The 26,995-nt window shown below is 35.7% G+C and overlaps 1 protein-coding gene across 1 annotated transcript in view; it reads right to left on the reverse strand.

The window, feature by feature from the left end:
- Positions 1-26,995, reverse strand: part of LOC150100283 (hsc70-interacting protein-like) — a 192,199-nt gene that overhangs the window by 20,952 nt on the left and 144,252 nt on the right. The window contains exons 10-11 of the mRNA XM_090402327.1: positions 21,761-21,880; positions 2,309-2,434 (exon numbers count right to left, since the gene is read on the reverse strand). Of these exons, the coding sequence (XP_090258453.1) occupies positions 2,309-2,434; positions 21,761-21,880 (246 nt within the window). The remainder of the gene's footprint in view (positions 1-2,308; positions 2,435-21,760; positions 21,881-26,995) is intronic.

Raw genomic sequence — 26,995 nt, forward strand, 5'->3', positions numbered from 1 at the left:
TGATGGTGCTACACAAGTTTAAAAAGCGGAAGTTTGTGTTGTTTCACAAATTCATCAAATGCCGAAAAAATGTCTTCTCTCCTAGTCCTTCCCAACAATGGTATAATTTTCAAAAGTTCTTCTTTACTTGAATAATCTTGAAATACCATGCGAATAAATACCATTAACTGAGCAATATCAGTGAAGTCGTTTGATTCATGAAATTGTAATGAAAACGCAACACACTGGTGAATGTCTGACATTAACCTGGCCTGAAAACTTTTCTCCGGCAATTGGAACTCTTCCTTTCGGCAATTTGAAACTTTGTCTGCGGCCTAGAAGTAGTCTCTCTCTCTCTCTAGCAACGTCTCGAACTGAGAAGCTCCTTTCTGGAAGCGGGAAACTCCTCTCTCAAGCAACGTGGATCCAGGCAGTCTCTCTGACGGCGACTCTGGACCGGGCGGCCTCCTCTATGACAGCAATTCAGGAACTGTGACCACTCTTGCTTGCTTCAGTCCCTTTTTATTAGGCCTCCTCCGAGATCTCGCATGAAGTTTGACAACCCCAAAAGAATCGGTATGAGTCTTTCATCTTAAGTTTCAAGTCCATTTTGGTAAGATTTCAGTGACCAGGCAGAAACCGAACTGAAACCTTTTTTCTCTTTATTTTAGTAATTACTTTTATGCACCGATCAAGAGAATTTGCTTACAAAAAATACCTTTCTGATATTTCAAGTTCTTTAGTACTGAATGAGAGTTTTTGCTCTCCTGGTCTCTGAAGAGAACTAACCATGCCTTACTACTGAACTTGACGACTTTCACACCCTTTCTTAGTCAATGGCGACAGTTACAATTAAATCAAGAAAATATTAACACCTATAACTCCCCCCCTCACCAAAACAGAGACCACAATGTATGTCGCCATCTCATATGCAGGCCACATCTGAAAAGCTGACAAAAATCCTGAAAAAAATCTTATAACCATATACAGATCATGTAAAAAAAACTAGCCCCCCCCACACACACACATACACAAAAGACTGCTCTTTCCCTAAACTATTAGGTGCATTGTCCTGATGAAAGATGATTTCTTCCTTTTGCAAACCAGGTCTTTTCTCACAAATTTTTTCATCTAGTCTAGTTAAAAGATTGGAACAATATTCCCTGGTTATTGTTTTACCCTATTCAAGATAATCAATAAACAAAATGCCTTTAGCATCCCAAAACACCGATACCATGACCTTGTCTTCTTTGGCATTGAACAACCGGCTTCTGTTCACTGTTCTGACTGCTGTTTTGGATTCTGGTGTGTAATGGTGAATCCAAGTCTCATCCATAGTAATAAATCAATGCACAAAATCAGTTTTATGCTTGTTAAAATGCTCCAAGCACTGTTCAGAGATTTTCATGCGAGTGCGTTTTTCATCGCACCACTCATCTTGTGCAAAGCTTTTTCATTTGCAATTCTTCATGCAAAATGTATCCTACACGTTCTTTTGAAATGCCTATAGTCTCAGCAATTTCAAGCACTCCGACTCGTCGGTCATCCAACACGATATCGTGCACTGATCAATGATTTCTGGTGTTGTTACACTTTTTGGATGTCCTTCACCTGGATCATCTTCAAGGCTGATAAGGCAGCGTTTAAACTAGGCAGCCCATTTCTTAACTGTCAAAAACGAAGCAGAAGAGTGCCCATAAACTTTTATGAAGTTTGAATGAATTTCTTTTGGCATTAAACCTTCTTTTACAAAGAATTTTATAACCACACAATACTCAATTTTATCCATTTCAAGGAATATAGACAACACTTTGGCTTCAGACAGCTGTATTAAAAAAAAAAAAAAAAAAACTACTACTTGATAGAATGGCTTGCAATTTCACATGGATGATTATGACAGATGTACCAACTTAGAAAAAAAAAAAAAAATCCTGCCGATAGTGTTGCCATTTATGGTTGAGGCTGAGAACTTTTCCTACCATCCACATATTTTGACAGTCCTCCCCATATGCCTCCAGTCAGACAATTAATGGCAATGCAAAGGAATTGCATCTAAGAGCTATTTTGAAGTTCTACTAATTTCTTCTAGCATTTCAAACTAGTTTGGAAGATCTGAAATCAAGGGGTAGCTCCAGAATTTGAGCTTGCTGATCACATTTCTGAATATAAGATCAAAGCAAAATGAACCTAAAGAGAAAAATCCATTAAAATGATATATGCATTATTTAGTTTAGAAAAGTGGAAAAATATTTGGCTGGCTCGCATATTTGGATGGTACAGCATAGTTTAAAAGTTGATTTCAATATTACTATGAATTATGTTAACTAACCTGGAATGCCTGCACAATCTCTGGATCCTGGAGTATTTCTTGCATCCCTGCAGCCATGAATGGAGGAATGCCACCAGGAAATTTACCTGCAAAGCCTCCATAACCAGAATCACCATGCTGCTGCTCCTGTACATAGGTATTATAAAATAAATTGGGGGAAAAAAAAAAGAAAAAAAAAGATTTCTAATGCACTTTTGACTGATATGATTGTGAAAATGTCAAAATAAATAAATATATTTTGCATCATAAACTGTAAAAAGTCTGCCAGCATGTTGGCTGAGTTGAGTCTCTGCTCTCCAACCAACCACTGGATACAAATCCTATTACAGTACAGATAATTTTAGCCCATCACTACATAAATGGAAGCCTGACCTAGCATAAAAAATACCATCTTTTGGTTTCTAGAATCATTTCCATATTAACTAATGTTCAGTCTAATCACAGCACTAACTGTGCAGTTGTCAACCTTTCATGGATAGGACAAATTTAAAGTTATGACAGAAGCAGACTGGTATAATTATTCATTTACTGAGAATGAAACTAGATTCACACACTACAAACTTTATTGCTGAATAGTTTTATTATAAGATTTAATCATGTTGTTAAGGCTGACTATAAAAATGAAAAGCATATCTCTATAAAATGCATTTTTGCATATCATATTTTCTTTCCTTTCATTACCTTAAATGCTTCCTAGATTTCTCATTTTATTTGTTCATTCCAGAAAAATTCTTGGACTTGTCTTTCAATTCAGAGTTAAAACTACAAAATTATAACTTTTATCTTCATTAAATGTCTTATGGCCAATGGCCTATTATCACAGAGTACCTCTGGCTTTCATAATCTGTGTAAGATGAGATAAATCTCCATCTGCTATGTCAGTTTTAGTATGGTTCCTTGTTAGTCAGGCTGTTCTATAGGAAAGAGATCAGCATTTCCACAAAGGCAAACTCATGTGCCTCTGTATGAGACTAACTTGCTTTCAGAAATGGCTCTTATGAATGTTTTTTAATAATCTATATGAGATCTGAGCCCAGAGATTTCTAACTAGAGTGGTTCAAATTGTCCAAGTGTGCTATGGAAATACTTTTAAATTATATTTCAAGAAATCTGCTATATTGTTTATTTTGTTAAAAGTAACTTTTAAATTGTATTTCTTTCTTGTAAAAAATATTTTTATGTTACACACATATCAACTGTCCTATAAGCAAAAGTTCCCATTTCTGCATCAGTTTTAAACACATTATTTTCCTTCACTTAGTTTTTTTTTTTTTTAAATAATCTTCCCCTCTATGTCTATTTACTTTTATTTCCTATCAAGATGAAAAATAAGTGCATCCGAATGTCATGTTGAAAGTTTTTTTTTTTCAATTTATACTATAAATTAAAGATTCCAAGAAATTATATTTTTGGTTTCATCCTTTATCCAAGTGTAAGCAAACAAAGTTTGCACTTGAAGTAACACAACTAGACCACTTGTATATAAAGGCTTATGACTTAGGATCAATTGCCTCAGTATCCCATAATGCAATGCACATATCTTTACGGACATGTATAATGCTATGCATTATGGGAATATCTGAAACCAGTCTTTTGATTTTTAAAGGAATCATTTAGGTTTGGCAGCTTTACTTCTCTGTAGGAAATGAATATAAGAAAACTATATTTCTTTCATAAAAATAACACTCTTCTAGCTCTACTGCATATCACCAACTATAATTTATGGTTGTTGCCCACAACAACTATAGTTCCTCTGAATTTTATGTTACAAATTCATATTCCTGTTATTTGCTTTAAACATCTATGTTAGAAACACCATAACTCAGTCGGTATAGATGAAGCCCTTTGGTTGAAAATACCTGGGTTCGATTCCCGTCTATGACATGAGGAACCTTTACCTGAATCTTTCTCTTTCAACTGAAGGTGAATTAGCCAGTGGAAGAACCTTCTACCTCTACGGGTAGAAGGTTCTTCCACCCAGAAACTTCGGTTTTTCATTCCTCAGAACATGCAAACCATCCCTGCCAGCACATGCAGATCTACAGTCACAAAATATATACTTAATCCCTCATTAAAACGACTCAACTCCAGTTTCCCCCCAAAGGGACAAGGAGAAAGGGGGAGGAATACCATGTGAATATTATTAACATCTCTGTTATTGTAATTTAGAGAGACTAATAGTAGGGAGAATTTTGTTGCATGGTCAGAACAGCTGCTAACCACCATTAGTTTTGCACAAAGTACATCCCTGAAAGAAACCTCTTATTAGAACAAATGTTAATTTTTTCTCAGTTCATGCAACTTACTGTTTCTCAAATTGTTAGCCTGATTGGTTGAGTGGATATTACACCCCTCCCCTGCCTTCAACTAGCAGGTCACGGGTTCAAATTCAGCTGGAGATGTGGAATTTTTGGCTGATCTGCACACAGAAAAGTTGTGTGATAGTAATAATGTATGTAGTGGCATCTGTGTGCAGTGTTGTCTACAACAATATTTAGAGCTTCTAGCGATGCTTTTATTCACAAACCAAAGAGACTTGGTAATTTGATGATTATTGTGCAAACTTTCCAACCTTGGACAGAAAATAATTGGTTATATGGGATGGTCTAGCAGGGATTTTATTTCAGTTGTATATAATAATAACAGCTATTGACATCAAAGTGATAAAGGCAATGATTTGCTTCAACATAAAGACTAGGAATCAGCGACGTGTGAAATACTCCACAAGCAATGATGACTGCTTGATGGTAAATAGCATTCAGCCATAGTAGTGTACTGTCTCTGGTAGTGACATATGCTTGGAATAGATATTCAAGTTTTGATCTGATAAGTGCACAATACAAGAGGAGCCAAGAATATCTGTTGTTGCCCCAAGAAATGGAATCTAGAGCATGAAGGATGTTCACTGCTCTATGGCACTTACCTCACAACTGGTGTGTGTATGAAGAAGAAAAAAAAAAAAAAAAAAAGTTTTTTTTGTGTGTGTGTGTGTGTGTGTTAAATATGAGCCTGACAAACTTGGCTTCTGTCGCATATGAAATTATTGTCTTAGTTCTCGTTTAGGATGAAGACAACATCTGCAGAAAAAATATACAACAAACAATCAATCCTCTGTGGTGAAAACCTAAACTTATTTGTAAATGTACATTTCGAAAGATGGTCAATGGTTTACTGCAGCTGTTTTCCCTCATATTGCATGAATGACAGAAGATGATAAAGGACATTTGTTACAGTTGGAGGAAGTTGTTCAGTTATCAAGTTAATCTTCATTGCAGAAAAGCATGATAAAGTTCTTGATAAAAAGTGGAAGATTCCCTATGAGAAAAGAGTAGTACAGTACAAAGCTCAATGAGATGTGAGAGTGTGTGGGTTATACACTTTTCCATGTCAATGAATGCAGTGTCATATAAGTGGGCATTGGTAATAATTGAATACCATTGTATGAGCAGATTATCATAAAGGAAAGCATTGAAAGGCAGGGTATAACTATAGAAGTAAATATTTTATGTTGTACATATCAGGCAGATTAGATTATTTTTCCATTCTTTGGGCATTTGCTCTTTCTTCCATCTTTGTACATTTGGCCATCTAGTTTCTTTCTTCCTGCTTTCAGACCTTCAGGAATTTTATTTATCACTGGGGTTTTGTTATTCCTGAATCAATGTACTATAATGCTAAACCTTGAGTGTCATTCTATAGATTCTTCTTCTACAGTAATAGTAGGTATATAATTTTGATTTCCAGAAGTAATCTTTCTATTCAGTAATTCATGGAAATATTCTCTCCATCTGCATTTTTTTTTTTTCTTTTCTTTATTTGCTTACATGTTTTATTTTGCATTTCATTTCATTAAGAGCTAGTTTTTCTTCCTTTGACAGATTTTATCCCTCTCTCTGTTCTTCATGTTTCCTTAGTTTAATCCTAGTTGGCATTGCAGTAAATTCTTTGTATGCTTTATTTCTTTTTAATTATTGCTCGAGCACCTTCTTCAACAACCCAATCTCTTCTCTTCTGCTTATTTTCATATCCTAGAAGATCTGCTACATCTTTACTTAAAACTAAGTGATTGTTACTTCCAATTTCAAATCCTGTGTACACTCTTGTATCCTGAACTAGCATGAAGATAAGATAAAATTGAATAGCACATTGAAAAAACAGTGTCTTAAAAAAGTTTTAAAAAGAATTAACTTGAGCAGCTTTTACAGGTAAACTGCATGCCCAACTATACAAACATTACTGAAGAAAAAATGAAACCATTCAAAAACAAGAACCAAAACTTGAAGTCTTCTCAGTGGAAAACTCTGAAGAAAACATTGATCCAGTCAGCTAGAAAGGCATGTGGTGAAGTAGTCTGCAAGGATAGAAAAATAAGAGTTGACACAAGTTAAAGAAGCAGTCCTGGAAAACAAAAAAGCATATCAAAAGTTTCTAGCAAATAAGTTGGCAATGTCCTAAAAGAATACAGAGAAAAATGTAAGAGAGCTAAGTTATGTGTGAAAGTAGCTAAACAAAAGTCATAGGAAGACCTTGATAAGGATATAGAAGGTAAATATCAGGAAGGTGGCAAAATGTTCTGGAAGCTAGTGAAAAGGCTTAGAAATGTGAGGAAAGCGTACTGTAAAAGGAATCAAAGATAATAAAGGTGACATGAAAACTGAAGATAAAGATATCCTAAATATCTGGAGTAATTAAATTGAAAGACAAACCAATCAGAGACAGAACTGTAATAGAATTTTTGAGCGAAATGCAAAAAAGAAGTAGATATCAATACATGAGGGAAGAAAAAGGCATCAAAAACTTGAAATGTGGAAAGGCAGCTGGAGTAGATGATAGTCAACCAAAATTGTTCAAATATGCAGGTATAAAAGTTATGCAGTGTTACACTGCATAATTCAGAGGGCCTGGTCCAGGAGGTCAAATTCTAGATAATTGGAGAAGAGCTATCAGAGTTATTAAGTTTTGTAGATGTGGAAAAGGCATAAGACAAGGTGCCCAGGGAAAAGCTATTTAAAACACTACAGTTATAAGGGGGTATATGGAACATCATATTGGGCAATACATGGCCTATATTTAAGTTGAAAGTCAGCAGTATAAATTAAAGGAAATACAGGAAGATGGTTTGATGTAAAATCAGGTGTAAGAAAAGGATGTGCATTATCTCCACTCTTATTCATCATCTATATGAATCACAATATGAAAGAAAGTGGCATTAAACTTGATATCAGAATGAGATATGAAACTTGGCTCTTTGCTTTATGCAAATGACGATGTACTCCTAAACACATCCAGTGCAATTCTCCAGGATTCTAACTAGATTGCATAACAGCTGTAACTAATTTGGCATGAAACAGCAATAAAAAGACAAACTAAAACATGCAAAATATTTCTATTTAGGCACAGTTTTTAGTGAAGATGGCAAGTTGACAACAGAATAAGCAAAGCTGGCATGGTAGGTAGCCAGCTGAATAAATTTACATGGAATAACAAAGAAATTAACCAAAACACCAAACTTACAGTATACAAGACAATGTTCAAACTAGTTTTAAGTTATGGATCTGAAAATTGGGTTAGAAATAAAGTACTTGATCAAAGATTAGAGACCAAAGATATGAGAGTTCTGAGAAAGATTAGAAGACTGAACAGATGGCATCGATTGCAGAATCATGTTAAAAATGAAGACATTAAGAAGGAACATGATGTTTGCATTCAAGAATGTGTAAGCACGGTTAATCTAAGGTGGTACGGTCACTTAAATAGAATGGGAGAGGAAAGATTAGCAAAACAGGTGTTTGATGCCAAGGTGACAGGAAGAAGACCCAGAGAAAGACCGTGGATTGATTCAGTCAATAATGCCTTAGAAGAACAAAATGTTAGATATGACAATACTAGAGTGCTGACAAGTAATAGACTAATTTGGAGGAAAATTGTTGACAGGAGATTAATAATAATAATGTGAAGTTGATCATGTAGTGCTGTCATAATAGCTTGAACACCCCTTGATGGTACATATCAGGAAATTTATGATAATGATGAGATCTTCTGCAATATTTAGAATCCATTTTTTAATATATATTCAGCTTCTTTCTGTCTTGTTCTATATTTTCAGAAGTTTTGTGTTGGAAATTGTTTTAACTTGATCTTCTTTAGGCTTCTGCAAGTTGAACTATAGTGCTCTTTTTCATTTCTTTCTTGTTTGTTTAAAACTGAGATGCTGCACCTATACTTAATTCTGATCAGATAATGTTCTGAATCACTGCATGCTCCTCTACATGATTTTAGATCCATAATACTTGATGCAGATCTTTTGTCCATAAGCATGTGATCAAACTAATTATGTTGTACCGTCTGGGGGATATTGACGTTCTTTTATGAATGTTTTTATGGGGGAAAACATGAATATCCCCAACAATATCTATCAGTTTCTCTTCATCATCATTAGCACATGAATGCAGACTGTTTAATGACTGTTCCTTTATACGTCTCCCTGTTCAACCTTGGTATTGAAATCTATAATAATCATTTTCATATCAATTCGATGGTGCTGAATCATAGTCTCTCCATTTTACAGAAAGGGAAAAAAAAAAAAAAAAAAAAAAAAAAAAAAAAAAAAAAAAACCTTTCTCTCCATCATCCTTTTCTTCTAATACATGCACATTCATAATCCATGAATTTTGTTCTGATTCTTATTGTATATTATCTGTCTTTCATCTAAAATCTAAAACATTCTTTTTATTCTACTATAAAAGCTACCCAAAATTCATGTTTCTCTGATTCTTTCAAATTTTGAATTTCTGTTTCAATCCATCTTGTTTCTTGTACTACCACTAATTTTAATCTACATCCATGGGAATGCTAAACAATTTTTCCAATGGTGCAGACCCTTTTTATTTAATAACAGTTTTAAGAGTTTAATTTACTAAGGTTTAAAAATGAAGAATATTAATGAACATACCTATGACTTGAAAATATAAATGCTGAAAACTTAACTAAATACTTCATCATTTCGTCATTGGTTTAAAATTCTTGTTTCGTCTTCATGTTTTTCTTCACTCATTTGTTACTATCTGGTACCTCTATATTACATATCTTCTCAAGTCTTTAGCAAATTTTTTGGCATTTATATCTTCAAGACACACGTATGTTAATTAATATTCTTCTTTTTTTCAAACCTCAGTAAATTCAATTCTTAAGCCTTGTAAAAAAAAAAAAAAATAAATAAATAAAAATAAAAAAAATAAAAAAAAAAAAAAAGGGGGAGGGGGATCTGCTCCACTGCAAAAATTCCTTAGCATTTTCTTTTATATTGTAAACATTTCAGGAGCATCATTAATTTGGGTAATCTGAAGTACTTGTATGTACGGATTTCTAATATTAGTGCTTTAAGGGCTCCTGTCTTATATAATGTTCTTGTATTCCATATTCCAAAATCAAAATTCAGACATCGTTTCTTGAGTTGTACCCATTTGGTCTGTCCAGTATAAGGTTTTATCTTTTCAGGTTTAAGTTTCAGTAAGGAAATACCATGAGTAGACATATTACTTACTATTATAATAACGGAATTAACTCACGTAAAATATTCTTTATTCGTAGAATTTTTACCTGAGTATCACAGGCATCATCAGCACAGGTACAAAGGCTAATTAAACAATAACTGTTATATTCACAAAGCACCACCTAAGTAGCTAAGGTTAAATTTCCTAAATTTATTTTTAAAAAAACTTTTTTTTTTTAATATGTGTATACAATTACAAGTTAGGAAAGAGAGCTTTAAGTAGTCGTGCTTCAGCATCCTCTTCTAATACAGAAGAACCTACATGTATGCCTATCCCCTATGTGCAAGGCGTTGGTGAACGCATAGCAAAAGTGCTAAAACGACTCAATATTTGTGTGGCCTTTTGACCTGTCAGAAAAATCTCCACATTCTTCACATCTCAGCTATCCAGGTGTCTACCAGATTCCCTGCTCTTGTGGATTATCATATTTCGGACAAACAGGAAGATCTGCTCTGATCCGGTCAGAAGAACACAAGTCATATATCCAGTACCTTGAACCTAAACAGTCTGGACTTGCAGAGCATGCCATCAACACAAAAGTCATTCACAAAAGTCGGTTCCTAATGGAACGGCTATACAAAGAACATGCGAAACATTACTTCACTGCCCTAACCTAAACAGATCCAATGGTTTACGTCTATCCTCCCTTGTGGGAGATAGTACTCTATAAATCAGCAAATCTTTCCCAACTTGTAATTGTACACACACATAAACAATTTTTTTTTTAAAAATAAATTTAGGAAATTTAACCTTAGCTACTTAGGTGGCGCTTTGTGAATATAACAGCTATTGTTTAATTAGCCTTTGCACCTGTACTGATAATGCCTGTGATACTCAGGTGAAAATTCTACAAATAAAGAATATTTTACGTGAGTTAATTCCGTTATTATAATAGTAATCTTTTCAGGTTTCTTAACAAGTAGCAGTTTTCCCAGAATGGGTTGTCACATATAACCATTGACCAAGTCGACCCATTGCCTCACAGGCAATGGGTCGACATGGTCAATGGTTCCTTATTTAATATCTTCAGAGCAGCCATAAGAGGGAACAAGTTCCATGTCAAGAGTTCCTTCCACCCTTAGCCCTAAGGGAAACACACACAGGATTCAACTTTCTATAGTGCCAATTACCAGACATCCTTCTGGATGACCAAAAAGGGCTGAAAATTTTGGAAACAAATTTGTACCAAATTGTATTTTTTTTTTTATTGCTGTTACTTCCTGCTATCCAGCTGATAATTACTCTGTACAAATCTCAAATCCATCTAACATTGGAATGCTGCTCCCCAATTCAGGGATGCACCCAAGATTTCTCTAAAAATTCTTGATGCAGTCCAAAAGAGAGTGGTCTGAATGATTGATGACCCCTCTTACAGATTCTCTTCAGCTACAGTCTCAAAGTTTCCACATTGTCTTTTCTAGAGATATTTTCACGGTCACTGTTCAGCAGAACCTGAATCCATTACGCTTTCATTCCATTTCAAGAAACACAAGCAGCAGCTGCTCAACATCCTTTTACAGATGAACTGCAGATTCACCAAACCTGTTACCCGTGTTGTCTTTTATTCCATCTATCTCAGTTCTGTGGAAGAGCCTTCCTCCATGAAGTTTGTTTATTTATTTATTTATTCATATGGAGTTTCCTCCCTTTTCTCTCACGACCCTATTGGGGCGAGTTGAGCCTCCCCTCATGGAGGGATTAAGCATTTATGGCTGCAGATCTGTGTGTTCATGGGGCCGGTTTGCCTGCTTGCGGGATGAAAAACCCCAGATAAACTGGGGGGGCCTGCTGTCCATGCCCAAGACCGGCTAACTTGGCTATGGCTGAGGAAGATCCTTAAGTTCCTCACGTCGGCGACGGGAATTGAACTCAGGACACTTCTTCCCCAGGCATATGGTTGTGAAGCACATAGCCACTAGGCTTACTGCGCGGACCCTCCGTGAAGTATTGCCCAAGGACTAAACCTCCTTGAAGACCAGTTCTTCAAGAAGAATATCAACAGATTACGTTGCTCTTGACCAGGCCAGACACACACACATTGCATTTATTTACTATACGCCTTGTGGCTTCTTGCGCGCATGAGTGATTTGTGTGTGTGTGTGTCTAAAACCTACATACATGCGGGTGGTACAACACAATCAGGTATCATACTGGCTACACAAGCCTTCCCCATACAGTAAATGTCAGGAAACTAAAACAAACAGATGAAATCTTCTTAAATGATAACTATAAGATGATTTTCTTTTCAATCAGCAAGAAAAGGAGTTAAAAGAAATTATGGTATTCATTATAAAGTAAGGTGATGTTGATAACTTTCAGCATATGAAACTAGACTAGAGTTATCTGTGCTTCTATCTTAATGAAGATTCTAGAAGAAAAAGAGGAATTCTGAGTCATTAGAAAGGACAACTGACTCTAAGCAAACCTTGGTTTTCATTGGAGACCTATACAGCAAAGTAGTAAATGAATTCCAGTCATACAGAAATGTTCTGGGAAAATTTGGAGAAAAAAAGAAGGGATAAAGCCAATACATTCAACTTTCACTACTGTAAACAAATAAGTTCAATATAGCAAACTATTCAATAAATGAAATTATTTCTGCGGTTTTTTTACTGTTTACTATAATGAAAATAACTGTTAATCACCTACTAGATTTCAGATTGTAACATGGTCTAGTCATTACTAAAAGCATATTTCAACATAAAAATGGCATAAATTAACACAATGAAAACATACACAAAATAAGAAAGTTTCATATATTAAATTATTGTTAATAATGATGCCTTTTGAACAAGTCCAAGATATGAGTGTAGAGATTTAAAACAGACAGTGATCATTACATAGTACTGGGGTATCGCATCCCGACAAAAAGAAAAATGCATTATTAAAATTTTATTTTATATATTTTCTTTGTTATTAATTATTTAAAGATTTAACTGCGTCTTTTGTAATATTCTTATTATTATTTGTTTTTTTATCGAAGTTGCTTGAGCTAGTTCAAACTGTCTATAGAGTTCAATTTCTAATTCACGCATAAAACTCTCAATTAATCTTAATCCATTAGTTTTACTCCTCCCCTCTATGCCACTAGACAACAGAACCAACATTTGTCGTTTGAACTTCACAATCTACGATATTACATGAAACATTCTGCTTACAATCTTTCTAGTTCATTTCTTTCTACGGGCACTAGGACATGGCTGCTGCGATAAATATCAGCACATGTAGATCATCAGGGAATCTCACAGTAAGATATCTTGAAAAGGCCATTTCTGCTACTAACGAACTTCCCAACTTCGTCGGAACTCCTGCTTGCGGAAACGTGACTCTCCCCATCCTCGGAAAGGCTTGGCACAGGATCAAACTTTGAAACGAGAGCCCCCCCCCCATCTCTGTCTTTTATATCATTCTCCCGACCTTGGCCCTTCTTCTCTAAAGTTCCCTGGATTTACTGGAGGGTTTTCTCCGTCATCCATGCTATCACTGGGTTTTGACAGGAAAACTAATAATCCGGTGACCTACGCGACTGTTGCTGGCCTTAGGTCTCCAAGCCTAATCCTGTCTGAGCTTAATTTTAGTTACAACATTTATCCAAATAGTGAGTTATATATTCTTTTACTTACAAGTATATTATGTAATTTAATTGCACATGTAAAATTGACATAGAAAAAAATTATTTCCATTTTTATTCTCTACGACATTTTACAGCATCAAGTTTTGAAATGATTCAAAGTTGAACAACTCTCAAATATAAATAACATTATTGCTGAAAAATAGTCTTAAAAAGAAGAACCAACTAACTGATTCAGGCACATACGAGGGTGGCCTGAAATGTTCTTGGCCTAACAATGAAAAAACAAATTTATAATTTCAAAATTATTTTTATTTTTCAACATAATCTCCCTTAAGACAAATACATTTATTCCGGTAATGCTCCAGCGCCATTATCCTATCCCTGTAGTGTTTCTCAGTAAGATCTGCAAAATATCCCTCTACAGCTGCAATCACCTCTTCATTCGAAGAAAAATGCTGACCAGCAAGGAAAAGTTTTAGTTTGGGGAAGAGACAGAAGTCAGAGGGAGCCAAATCTGGGAAGAATAGGGTGGATGTTTCAACAATTCATAGTGCAGATCCTTTAATTTTCCCATTGCCAAAACACTTTTGTGGGCAGGTGCACTATCCTGATGACAGATGTTTTTTCTTCTGCAAATTGGGTCTTTTCTCACAAATTTTTTCATCTAGCCTAGTTAAAAGGTTGGAATAATATTCGCCATTTATTGTTTTATCCTTTTCAAGATAATTAATAAACAAAATGCCTTTAGCATCCCATAACACTGATGCCATGACTTTTCCTGCTGATGGAACCAACTTTGTCTTCTTTGGCGCTGAACAACCGACTTCTGTCCACTGTTTTGACTGCTGTTTGGATTCTGGTGTGTAATGGTGAATCCAAGTCTCATCCATAGTAATAAATTGATGCACATCAATTTTATTCTTGTTAAAATGCTCTAAGCACTGTTCAGAGATTTTCATGTGAGTGTTTTTGATCTGCTGTGAGCAAGTGCAGCACTTATCTTGTGCAAAGCTTTTTCATTTGCAATTCTTCATGCAAAATATATCCTACACATTCTTTTGAAATGCATATGGTCTCAGAAATTTCATGCAATTTGACTCGCCAGTCATCCAATACCATATCATGCACACGAGCAATGATTTCTGGCATTTTTACACTTTTTGGATGTCCTTCATGTGGATCATCTTCAAGGTTGCTACGGCCACGTTTAAACTCGGCAGCCCATTTCTTAATTGTCGAAAATGAAGGAGATGAGTACCCATAAACCTTTATGAACTTAGAATGAATTTCTTTTGGTGTTAAACCTTCTTTTACAAAGAATTTATAACTGCACGATACTCAATTTTATGCATTTCAAGAAATGCAGACAACACTTTTGCTTCAGACAGCTGTATAAAACAAACTACTTGATAGAAACCAAAGATTATGGTTCTCAAAGGGAATACAAACAGATAAGTTCTTGAGAAACAAGTGTACCTTAATGGAGAAAGAATTGAGGAAGTCAGCAAGTTTGAGTACCTGGGATCCATTATTAATGTGAAGAATTGCTGTTCAGAAGATGTCAGAAAAAGGTTAGGAAGGGATAAAACCACAGCCAGAGACCTGTCTAAAATCTGGAATGATGGATCTATCTCCATGGGAACAAAGTTGAGGATTTTGGATACAGTTGTTTTTCTAACAGCGACTTATGGATGTGAGACTTGAAACCTAAAGAAGTCAGATAAGAAACGGATATCTGCTTTTGAGAATGTGGTGTTACAGAAGGCTGTTGAGAATATCATATACTGAAAGGTGTACAAATGAAAGGGTGTTAGAAAAGATCAGCAGAACTTTACAGAGTGAACATAGAGACAGAGACTTGATAGAATGACTTGCAATTTCACATGGATGCTTATGACAGATGTACCAACTTAGGAAAAAAAAAAAAATCTTGCCGATAGCGTTGCCATCTATGGTTGAGGCCGAGAACTTTTCAGACACCCTCATATACTGGAAGTTATCTGCAAACAGTGAAAAATAAGAACTCAGGGTCAGATAGGAAGGCAAAGTGGTATATCTATGAAAAGCAAAAGAAATCGCAAAAAAGTTATGGGTAAAAATAACTAATAAACCACTGGATAATTTTAAAGGAATTCAAATAGAAGATTATAAAAGTTCTTCATATTATTATTATTATTATACAAAACTCCTTAAACTCATTCACTATCAGAATATGCATTACTATCTCTGGCAATTTATTCATGTGGGGTTCCTCCCATTCCTCGACCGTCTCTTAGGATTGGTTGAGACCTCCTAATGAGGGATTAATACTATATCCTATGACTGTAGCCTGTGTGTTCACGGGGGCTGGTTTGCTTGTTTGTGGGATGAAAAACCCTAGATAAACTGGGGGGGGGGGGGGGGGATACCCCTGCTGTCCACGCCCAAGACTGGCTAACTTGGCTGTAGCTGAGAAAGATCCTTAAGTTCCTCACGTCGTCATTGGAATATCAAATCGAACCTAGGACACTCCTTTCCCCAGGCATATGGTTGCAAAGCGCATAGCACTATGTTAACCGCGTGGACACCTCTGGCAATTCATTCCACTTATTCACCATATACCAAGAAAAAAACTAGTCTGCACACCCTTACTAACTACACTTTTACACAACTTCCAGGAATGACCCCTTGTTCTCACTCTACTTGTTACATATTGAAAATTTTGTTTTGTGTCAATCTTATAGAATCCTTTCAGTAATTTATAAGTTTCTACCATGTCCCCTCTCCTCTGCCTGTCAATTAAATTCTGCAACCCACACACCTTCAATCTATCATCACAGGAAGAATTCTACAGACCTGTCGGGAGCTTGGTCACTCATCTCTGAATCCTCTCTATTGCTTCTGTCCTCCATCATCCCTGAAATCCCTAGCCTTGCAAATTTCCTGCAGTCCAGTACCATGAATATGATACAAAGGAATAACCTTTTCATCCCAAAGTGCATTATCTTACATTTTACAACATTGAATTGACAGCCATTGCCCTTTACCCACACTGTAAATTTATTTAATTCATCTTGCAGGATATCTACATCAGCTTCATTGACCATTGCCCTCCCCAGTTTTGCATTGTCAGCAAGCAACTCAATATTCCCTCCTCCTTAAATTTTTCCTTTATATACAAATTCTGTGGAACAGCCTTTCTCCATGAAAGACACTCCACTAGTTTTCCCTCATTTGCCTCGATTCCACTCTACCATACACCTATGATGCCAGTTTGTCAGCCATTCTCTCTCTTCATGCCACCAGTCTCATATCCATTCCCATTTGCTCAAACTTTTGTAATAATTTTTCCATGTGATATTCTATCAAATACATTGGCAAAGCCCAGCAGTAACATTGTGTAACCATCTGCTTTATGCAATTGTACTGGATCTTGATTATAAAATATGACTAAATTACTAAAGCAGGACTTACCCTTTACAAAGCCATGCTGCCCGCCACTTTTCTAGTAATTTAATCCCCTACTCCTGAGATACTAATTGGTCTGGAATATGCTACTGATGTATTGGGAGCTTTTGTGTAATGGAACTATCATACCCTCTTTCCACTCCTCTGCAATCTTGCCGTGGCTGAGATTTAGATTAAACAACTTCATCAGAGGCACTGCCAGTTCTCTTACACATAGCCAGACATGTTATCCCATTCCACTGCTCTATTCATGTTCATATTTTTCAATATGTTGATTACCTCCTGTTTGTCTACATCAATTCTTGCATCAGCCATTGTCACATCAGTAACTACAAGTATCTACGTGGATGATGTCCCCTTGAAAAGTAATTGCTTAGTAGCTCAACCATTTCTTCAGCTTCTAAAGATTTCCTACCACTGACACTGAGTAAAGTTAGTTACTCTCCATAATTATTCCTTCTCTTACTTGCATAAAAAAAACTCTTTTGGATTTACTTTGGCCTGCTTCATTTTTCTCATAATCTGATTTCGCCATCCTCACCATGCATACCTAGTTACCCTTTTCCCATGCACTTTGTATTGTTTGTAATTCTTGTGAGCATGCTAATCGCCTTTTTGTTTATATTCCCTCCATAATGCTTTTTCCCCTCCAGCCCCTGCTTTGTATTGCTATTCATATGTACCGTTTATTCTCCTGACCCTGGGTATGCAAGTCTGATACCCCCCCGGCCCCTCCAAATAATCCCTAACCATTGTCCATGCACTACTACTGACATTTTTTCTGTGTAGCTTCTTATACATGGCACTGCTTCAGGATTCCATTATTTAAGTTTATCATAATCACCACCTTTGTAATTCCATATAAACCCTTTCTTGACTGAGAATTCCACATGTTGAGCAACCTCCCAGAAAAAATACTGCATGGTCACTTTCCCCAATTGAAGGCAGAGCTATTGCTGTAGTTGTGGATAGATCCTCTGATACTATCACCAGATCCAACACTCTCAAACCATTGTCCTCTCCATCGCATACTGTTTCAGGTAATCATCTCTTAGTAACTATATAAATATCGTTTAAATATACATTTAAATATCTAATCATGTGTCCTATCCTCCTTCCAATCTTTAGTTCACTATCTCCATAACTGAAGTCTCCAATGATTATGGCTCAGCCTGCCACTCATTGTGCTAACTGCCAATGCATGGCATGCACATTTCTTTTCTGGATCTCTAAGCCTATAGCAGGAACTAATAATATATTTTGTCTTATTGGCCTCTGTCTTACATCAGATAGCCTCAAATGAATCATCTCCATCAGATTTAAAATCACTCTTAAATTTTATTTTTGTTGGTTAAAGTTCTTCAGCTATCATTAGTAATACTCTTCCCTCCTGCCCTATTCTCCCTATCCTCTCTGAAAATAATATATCACTTAAATTCTATCCCTGTAACTACACCATTCTCTGTCAAACAGGCTTGCTGATGTCAATAATTGTGGGACTAGTCAAGCTGAACAATGCAAAAAACTCCTATCATTTACTTCTGATACCTCTGGCATTCATGCACATGCATTTCAGCTTCTCCTTCAATCCAGTTATCCTTGCATAATATCGTTACCCACCTATTTCAGAATTGAAACCTGGAAAACCAACCCAGTTGTTTCTGCACTCACACCCATTTGTCCCCTCCCTTTGCTCTCATTTTCAATATATGCTTTGTGGACAGACTGTAATTATGCTGACCTTGAGGCTGCGGCCTCAGTAGGCACAGCAAAATATTGGAATATAAAAATGTTTGCTTATTTTACCTTGAATGTTGTGATAAGCCATAAAACTCTCATAGTAATATAATAACACTACCAAAACAAGTGTCTGAAAAATATCCAGAAGAAGAACAGGAAAAGGAAAGGTGATGTCATTAATAGTGCTGTAGAAGATTGACTGAATTGTAAGAGCTGATCAAATCAGTCTGGAAGAAATTTGCTAATTGAAAACTAGTCATGGAATATTAACTGGGTTTGATTCCTATAATATCTGGAGGGATAGGGGTATTGCTGATGATAGCAGATGAAGCACAGCCAAAATGAGTAGGATATAGGTGTGAATGGCAGTTCTTCTAAGGCAGTGTTAGATTGAGGCCAATAAGACAAATATACAGTTGATTGCTGGGTATATGCCAGAGAATTCCAGGGATGATATGGAAGACATGCATCAGCAAATTAGTACAATAATGAAGGTTGCAAATTAAAGATGACAAGAAATTATATTTGGTCCTTTAAGTCCTTTATCCTTTCCACTTTCAAAATGAAGATTATGGAGGACTTCAACTATGGAAACACAGAGCGGTAAGATGAAAGATGACAAGGCAGGAAGAAAATGGAATTCATATACCTACTGAGAGGTAATTACTTGAGGCACCTTGTGAATGAGGAGACTGAGAATATGAGAGTGTTGGATCTGATCATAGAATCAGAAAAGCTATCCATAACCAAGGTTGCAAAACATGGGGAATATTCTACATATTCCCCCAGTTAAAGGAAATACAAGGCAGGTGATTATGACAGAATTAGGAGGAAGCTTAAAACCCTGCCATGACATAAACACTTGTAATGGATATTAGCAGTTGCATGGGGGATAGTTAAAGAGCATCTAGAGGAAGCAATATTAAATTGTATACCTAAAGTAAGGAGGGTTAATCCAGTTGGAGTTAGATGAATGAAGCATGAGCTACAAAAAAAAAAAATAATAATAAAAAAATAAAAAAATAAATAAATAAATTGTTGTGGAGGGCATATAAAGAGAAAGGTAACCAACAAACTTATGAACAGTAGAAGGTTCAGGCAAGAAAGGTGACCAGCATGGTAAGGAAGGAAGGCAAAATCAGATTACGAAGAAACTAGCTAAGCAGACCAAAGGCAATCCCAAAGAGTTCTTTCATTACTTGGCAAGTAAGAGGAAGAATGATTTTAATGAGTGCTGATGCAAGGTGACAAATGCAAATAAGCCGAGTTACTAAGTGATCATGTTGCAAGGATGTAACCTCATCCAAGTGACATTACTGTTGTGACATATGTGACAGGGATTGATGTGAAAACAGAGGAGGCAAATCAGAGGTTCTTAGGATACTGCAGAATCTCAATGTAAATACAGCCATGGGATTAGATGGGATATCAGCTCGCATTTTACATGTTACATATGTGACAAGGACTAATGCGAGAATAGAGGCAGATGAATCAAAGGTTCTTAATCTCAATGTAAATATGACTTTAGGATTAGATGGAATATCAGCTTGCATTCTGCAAGAATATGCAAGGGCGACAATGCCTCTGACTAGACTCTTTAATTTAAGTCTGAATTTTGGTCTCAGGAGTGGTGGTAAAAATACTAGAAAAGTTGGTCAAAAAGCAAATTCATTAATGAGTAGATAAGAATATGATATTCTATGAGGAACAGCATGGTTTTGTGAAGGGTCAGTCATGACTTAGTAATTTACTAACTTTTTATAACAATGACAACTGAGCTGCATTCTGCAAAGGCATTTCACAAAATACCACATGAACCTCTGTTATGTAACTTAGAACAAATGGGAGATGGGTATGAGACTGGTTGTATGCATATGAGAGTGGCTGATGGACAGATACTAAAAAAGTGGTATATGGGAGAGCAGAATCCAGGAGAAAGCAGGTGCCCAGTGGTGTGCAACAAGGTTCTGTGCTAGGACCACTACTGTTTAATTTGTATAAATGATATAAGAAATAATCTCAAGAAAAATATTCAGCTGTTTGCTGTTAAGGATCTTCCACAGCCAAGTTAGCTGGTCTTGGGGAATGGACAGCAGGGTTCCCCCCCCTAGTTAATTTGGGGTTTTTCATCTCTCAAGCAGGCAAACCGGCCCCACGAACACACAGATACAGTCATGAATATCGCCCTTAGGGGATGCAGCAGAGGAGTGGCAAACAGGCTGCATTAATACACCAGTAACCCCTTATTAGGAGGGGGATTCAACCCGTCCTAGATAGATGAGAAGGATAGGACAGGTTTGCTGTTAATGCAAAATTGGATAGAGTAAAATAGTTAATTGAAATAATGTGTAGAGAGCTTGAGGATGATGTAAATAGGCTCTCAATATGGGTAAAAGATAATAGGTATCAGTTTAATGTGGAGAAATGTCAAGTTATACAGTTTGGGATAAACAGATTACAAGCCGTACTACACTGATGGAAACATACTACAGGAAATAGATGAAGCGCTTAGGATTTTGGTATGGTGGTAGAAAGTTGAAATTTAGAAGGCATATTGCTAAGGTTGCCAAGGTTACTTGAGTACTTGGATTACATAGGATTACTTGGCTATTGAAGAACACACTAACAAGTAGAGATCTGAATTTATTCAACTAAAATATCAATATAATCCCAAAATGCTAAGAACAATAACTAATTAGAAAAGCAAATTATCTACTATTTGAATTGCAAATATTAATGTGTATTAAATATTACACACAATATTACATGTAATTGGCCTAATGTATAAACTTGCTGCTGGTGCAAAAACAGGTTATTTTCTCTTCAAAAATATATAACTGTTCATACATTTTTCATTGTAACATCAAAATTTACTTTAATGAAAGCTTTCAGAAATCTTTCCTTTTCTCCCATTTGAAATATCTTCATTGGCTATAAAATTATCGTGCAGGCTCTAACAACGTTCAGTACAAAATATATGATAAGAAATAACTCATAGTTGGCAGGCAATATTTTAAATAAAGCAGCAAAATGAGATCACAAAAACTGTATATGTAAAGTTATTTTAAGCTATCATGATAATAATTAATTACCATTTATACAAAACATAAATAAAGTTCTTTGATACTGTACACTAACCTCCTTTTCTGCTTGCTCTCTTTCTGCTTTTGCTTTTTTAATTCTTTCTTCCTTTTCTCTCAATTCTTTTTCTGTTTGTTTTCTTTCATACTTTCTCCTATGTTCCTGAATCCTCTTAGCCTATGCATTTTAAGAAAACCGCTGTTAAAAAGTATATCCATATTACTTCATTCCAACTCTTTGATATCTTTACTGATAAGATAAATATATATAAAAGAACAATTTGAATTTTACTTTTCAAGGGTTTTTTCAACTAAATTAAAGCAAACAGAATCTTATAATATTAAAAATGATCTCCTCCAAAACTTACAGAAATGATTCTTCATTACTGGAAAATGAAATAATTTTCCCTTTTCAGTAGAAAGAACATAAATACTCATTACACATAAGGAAAGATCTGCATAAGGATAGAATGACTTAATTTACAATCAAGTTATTTACAGACAAATTTAATATAAAATGGGTCACTTAAGGGTCAAAGGTATATGACTATGAGGAGACACCTCCACATAACCTTGAAGGAATGCAGAAAATTAACTATGACTTCTGACCTAATGTCTAATGCACATTCACATGGTATGTCTTGTTAGTCGACATCCAATTGGTATATGGAATGAATGAGGATGAGGGTGGGATAGGAATCGGGGAATAGATGACCAAATAGTATGGAACACAGCACAGTTAAACAAGGATCCAGATGTTTACATCAGGGAACCAGGGCAAACACTGAAAACTCAGTTACTGGAACAAAATCAGCAGAGCTGAAGATAGGCATACCATTAACAAAAGAAGTCAAACTGGCCAAACTAGAAAAGTAACCATGTGACCAAAACTACTGTTATGGAGATGAAGAAAATTAAACTTTCAGGTGAGATCCTAGAAATAACAAATATAGGATGTGTAATTACGGAATAGTGATCAAAGAATGGAAGCCATAATGATAGCATTCAATATCAAACATAAACTTCTTGATTGGCAGACAGTTTCAAGTAAACTCATGTGAGCAAATGTCAAGGTCAGGATATGAATGATAAAATTTATCTGTGCCTATGGTCCCACAGAAGGCTTTTCTAATGAAGTAAAAGAATTTATCAAGCCATTAGAGAAATTGACAAAAAGAAAATGGAAAAGCCAGTTATTATTGGGGATCTAAACAAGAAAGTCAGAAATGAATCCCAGACATACAGGAATGTTCTGGGAAAATTTGAACAGCTAATAATTAAGTGCCTGCTGAATTTCTGTTCAGGAAACTGACTAGTTGTCACTAATACTATGTATGCATCAACAATGATATGCACAAATTCAAATTAAGATGAGACATAAGTAAAAAAAAAAAAGTTTTACGGACTATATTATCGGTAATATCTTCATGGTTCACGATACAAGCGTGATGTATCGTGAACAAATGGAAAATGGAAGTGATTAGTTTTAGAATATCATACTGAAATGAAAAATATGTAAGAAAGTTTTTAAAATAATTAAAACCAAGCGGCTTTGACAGGTAAATGTAAATTATACTATACAAATATTATTCAAGAAAAATGAAAAAGTTTGAAAACAAAAAGCACACCTTGGAGTCTCAGTGGGAAAACTGAAGCTAGGGAGTAGGGAGGTGTGGAGAAGTTATCTGCAAGAATAGAAAAATGGTAACTCTATGGTGGATACAAGAAATTAAAAAAGGCAGTCCTGGAATAAAAGAAAGCATATTGAAAGTTTCAAGCAAGTAAGCCAGTAAATGCCTTGAGATAATGCAGAGAAAGATAAGTAGTTAAACAAAAGTAAAGGGAAAACTGATAATGAGGGCAAAATGTTCTGGAGACTCTTGAAAAAGCTTAGCACTGGTCAAAAGAATACAGTAAATGGAATTGGATATATATATATACTTGAGGTAGAAAGCCATGAAAAACTTGAGAAGGTTGAATGCTCAATAATTAGAGTAGAGCACTCATGCCTCCCATCTATTAAAAGGTGAATAAAAGAGGAACTGTGAAAATTACAGAGGAATTGCTCTATTAAGTGTTCCAGATGAGATTTATTCAATATTCTTCAGAAGAGACTGAGAAAAATTGTCTTAGAGAAAATTCTGGGTACAGGCCAAACAGAGGGTTATCAAGATCATATTTTTCCAAACAGGGAGTTTAGGAATCATGGAAATATAACAAGGATCAATATTTAAGTTTTGCAGATCATGAGGATAATGTACTTCTAAACAAATCCAGCAAAAATCTCCAGGATTCTCTAAATAAATGGAATAACAGCTGAAACAAATTTGGCAACAAAATTAGCAATTAAGAAACTAAAACTCTGAAAATAGAAAGGAACATGGAAAATTTCAACATTCTCAATGTGCAATGGTGTCCAGAATCTAAGGACGAACACCATTTCTGAAATTACAACCACAAATTCAGACAAATCAACTTGTGGCAATTTGTATAACTGGTGATTGTGTGTAGAAAGTGGGTACACATTCAAATTTTTGAATCGCACACAAAGGGGTCATGTGATAGCACTTGACAGGATAAAAGGTAAAAGCTGTGCTAAGCAAATTGTGTTTCAAGGAAGCTCTTTACGTGAAGGAATAAAGTTGCAACTTTGGATGTCTTGTAATGTCTCAAAGACATCATCTAGATGATTTCACACAGGGAATAATTATAGAAAGGCTGATAAAGGCTTCACAATTATTGATATTGCCAGAGAGTTTGGAATCGCACATAGCATTGTATCCATGCTCTGGGCAGTGTTTCAAAACAATGGAATGTGTTCCAGATGTTTCTAAGATCGCCCTTGCTCTACCATGGAGCATGAAGACAGATTTTTGTTATAACAGCAAAATGTAATTGATGCACTATGGCAGGTCAGCTTGCAAGTCTGCTCCATTCAAGCACAGGTAAACAAACTGTGGCAAAATGTCTGCAACAAGTAGGCCTATATGTCTGAGGCCCGTAGTCTATCTCTTTATGCACAGTTCATCACAGGGCATATTTTCAGTGGTGGTATCCATAAAAACTGGACAAGACACAATGGGCTAATATACTCGTTACAGGTGAGAGTCGTTTTAGTCTTTCCTATGATTCTAGATGACATGAAAGTAGTACTGTTTAGTATCATGAGAATGTTCTTGAAAGGGATAGATATGGAAGTGCTGGGGGTCATGGTGTGGGAGACATTATGCTTAATGGATGCACCAAGCTACAAATGCTGGAAAAAGGGACTATAACTGGTGAACAATACTGCAAACAAGTTCTTCAATGTCATGTTTGATTGTTCCGTGGTGCTGTAGGCAAAGAATTCATTTTTATGGATGACAATGCCACACCACATCATAGACAAGCTGCAGAGATACTTCTGGAGACTGAGGATATTAATCAAATCAAGTGGCCAGCAGTTCCCAGATCTCAACCCCACTGAACATGTTTGGATGCATTGCTGCTCAAAATTCTCTAATAGAAAACAAACAAGGCCTTATTCTGAAGGAAGAGTGAGCCAGTTTGCCTCAAGAACTCCTGAATTACTTGGTGCTGAACATAGCACAAAGTTGTGAGAGCTGCATCACAGTTTGCAGTGGACATATTCCATACTGAAATATCTCTGGATAGTTTCCTGTAGCACTGAACACTAATTCCTTAATTACATCCTTAGGAAATTTGTAACTTTTGCCAAAAATGTATCGCAGTTCAATTTGTATGAAATTTATAACACATTTGGTGCTGTAGTTATGAAAATTTTTTCATATACAGATAAAAATGTAGTTCGTCCTCAGCTTTTGAACACCAGTGAAAACCTATAAACAAGTAAAATATTTCAGCTAGTTAGTCACATTTCATTGAAGATGCAAATTAAATATGGAAATAGTCAACTAAATAAGGAAAACTACAATAGTGTGGAGCTAGTTGAATAAATTTATATGGAATGAGAGAAATTAGCTAAAATACACACTGTCTGGTAATTTTAGCTAAAATAAATTAGCTAAAATTACCAGACAGTGTGCCAATTGCAACTTTGAATCTGAAATGGACTAGAAATACAGCAGTTGATCAAAGACTGGATGTCACAGATATGAGAATTCTAAGAAAAATTAAAGGAATGAACCGTGGCATCCAGGAGAATGGGTTAGCGGAGCTAATCTAGAGTATGGTCATTTAAACAGAATGGGAAAGGAAAGAGCAAATCAGGTGTTTGGTGGTGTCAAGAGAGCAGGAAAACAAGACCCAGAGGAAGACCAAGATCTGGGTGGATCAGTGCAGTCAGAAGTGCTCTACAAGACAGAAACATAAGATCTGACAATAAAAGGAATGCTGACAAATGATAGATCAATTTGGAGGGAAAATGTTGACAGGACATTAGTAATAATGTGAATTTAATTGTGTAATAATACTGTCATAGTATTCTATACATCTGTTGAGGGTACATATTAGGAAATTAATGATGATTAATTTACAGCCCTATAGGTAAAGTTTTAGAGACTTTCTGAACAGATGCTACATTTAAAATCTTATTTTTGTTTAACAAATACCAAGACAGGGCACTATATTTGGTCAGAGGGTTGGAAACCAAGTGAAAACATTCTCAACATGTGTATCATAATTCTTGTAGTGAGGCTTATACACTGGTTAAACATGATAACTAAGAATTAAGGAATTGACAGCGTACACTAGAAATATAAATTAAATAAACTTTACTATATACTTTCCAATATTTCGGCAAACGTCACGTTGCCATCTTCTTGGGAACTTAATATAAAGACACATGCACACAAGTACTACATAACAGCAAATGAGAACCGAAGCTAGGAAGCTAATGTTTTCCTAAAGTCCTGATGGCGCCCCCTGGCAGGCTATATTGGTAGTTCTTGACCTTTTGGGCTGAAGTTCTTCTGATAAATGTTTCCCAAATTTGGGGCAGTCTTATGCATCCAAATTTGTTGAGGTTTGGCATGTTCCTAAGGGCTGAGGCTGATTCCATGAATAGTCTTTCATATTTGAACTTGCTACGGTGTATTATTGTGGCTTTCTTCCATCTTATTCTGTGGCGAGTATCCAGAGCGTGGTCTGCAAGCCCAGAGTGGCTGTACTGGAGAAATCGGATGTAATCTAATAGTAAAGCCTTGAGCTTACCTGTGTAGTCATTAAGATTGAGTACCACAGTGGTGTTCCCCTTATCCGCTTTGGTGATCACTGTTTCTTTTTTTTTCTTCAATTCTTGTAGTGACTTGTATTCACTAATGGATATGTTGGA

Source organism: Typopeltis vanoorti, chromosome 13 (assembly GCF_054136105.1).
Source record: "Typopeltis vanoorti isolate ZY-2024b chromosome 13, IOZ_Tvanoo_1.0, whole genome shotgun sequence".
Classification (NCBI taxonomy): domain Eukaryota; kingdom Metazoa; phylum Arthropoda; class Arachnida; order Uropygi; family Thelyphonidae; genus Typopeltis; species Typopeltis vanoorti.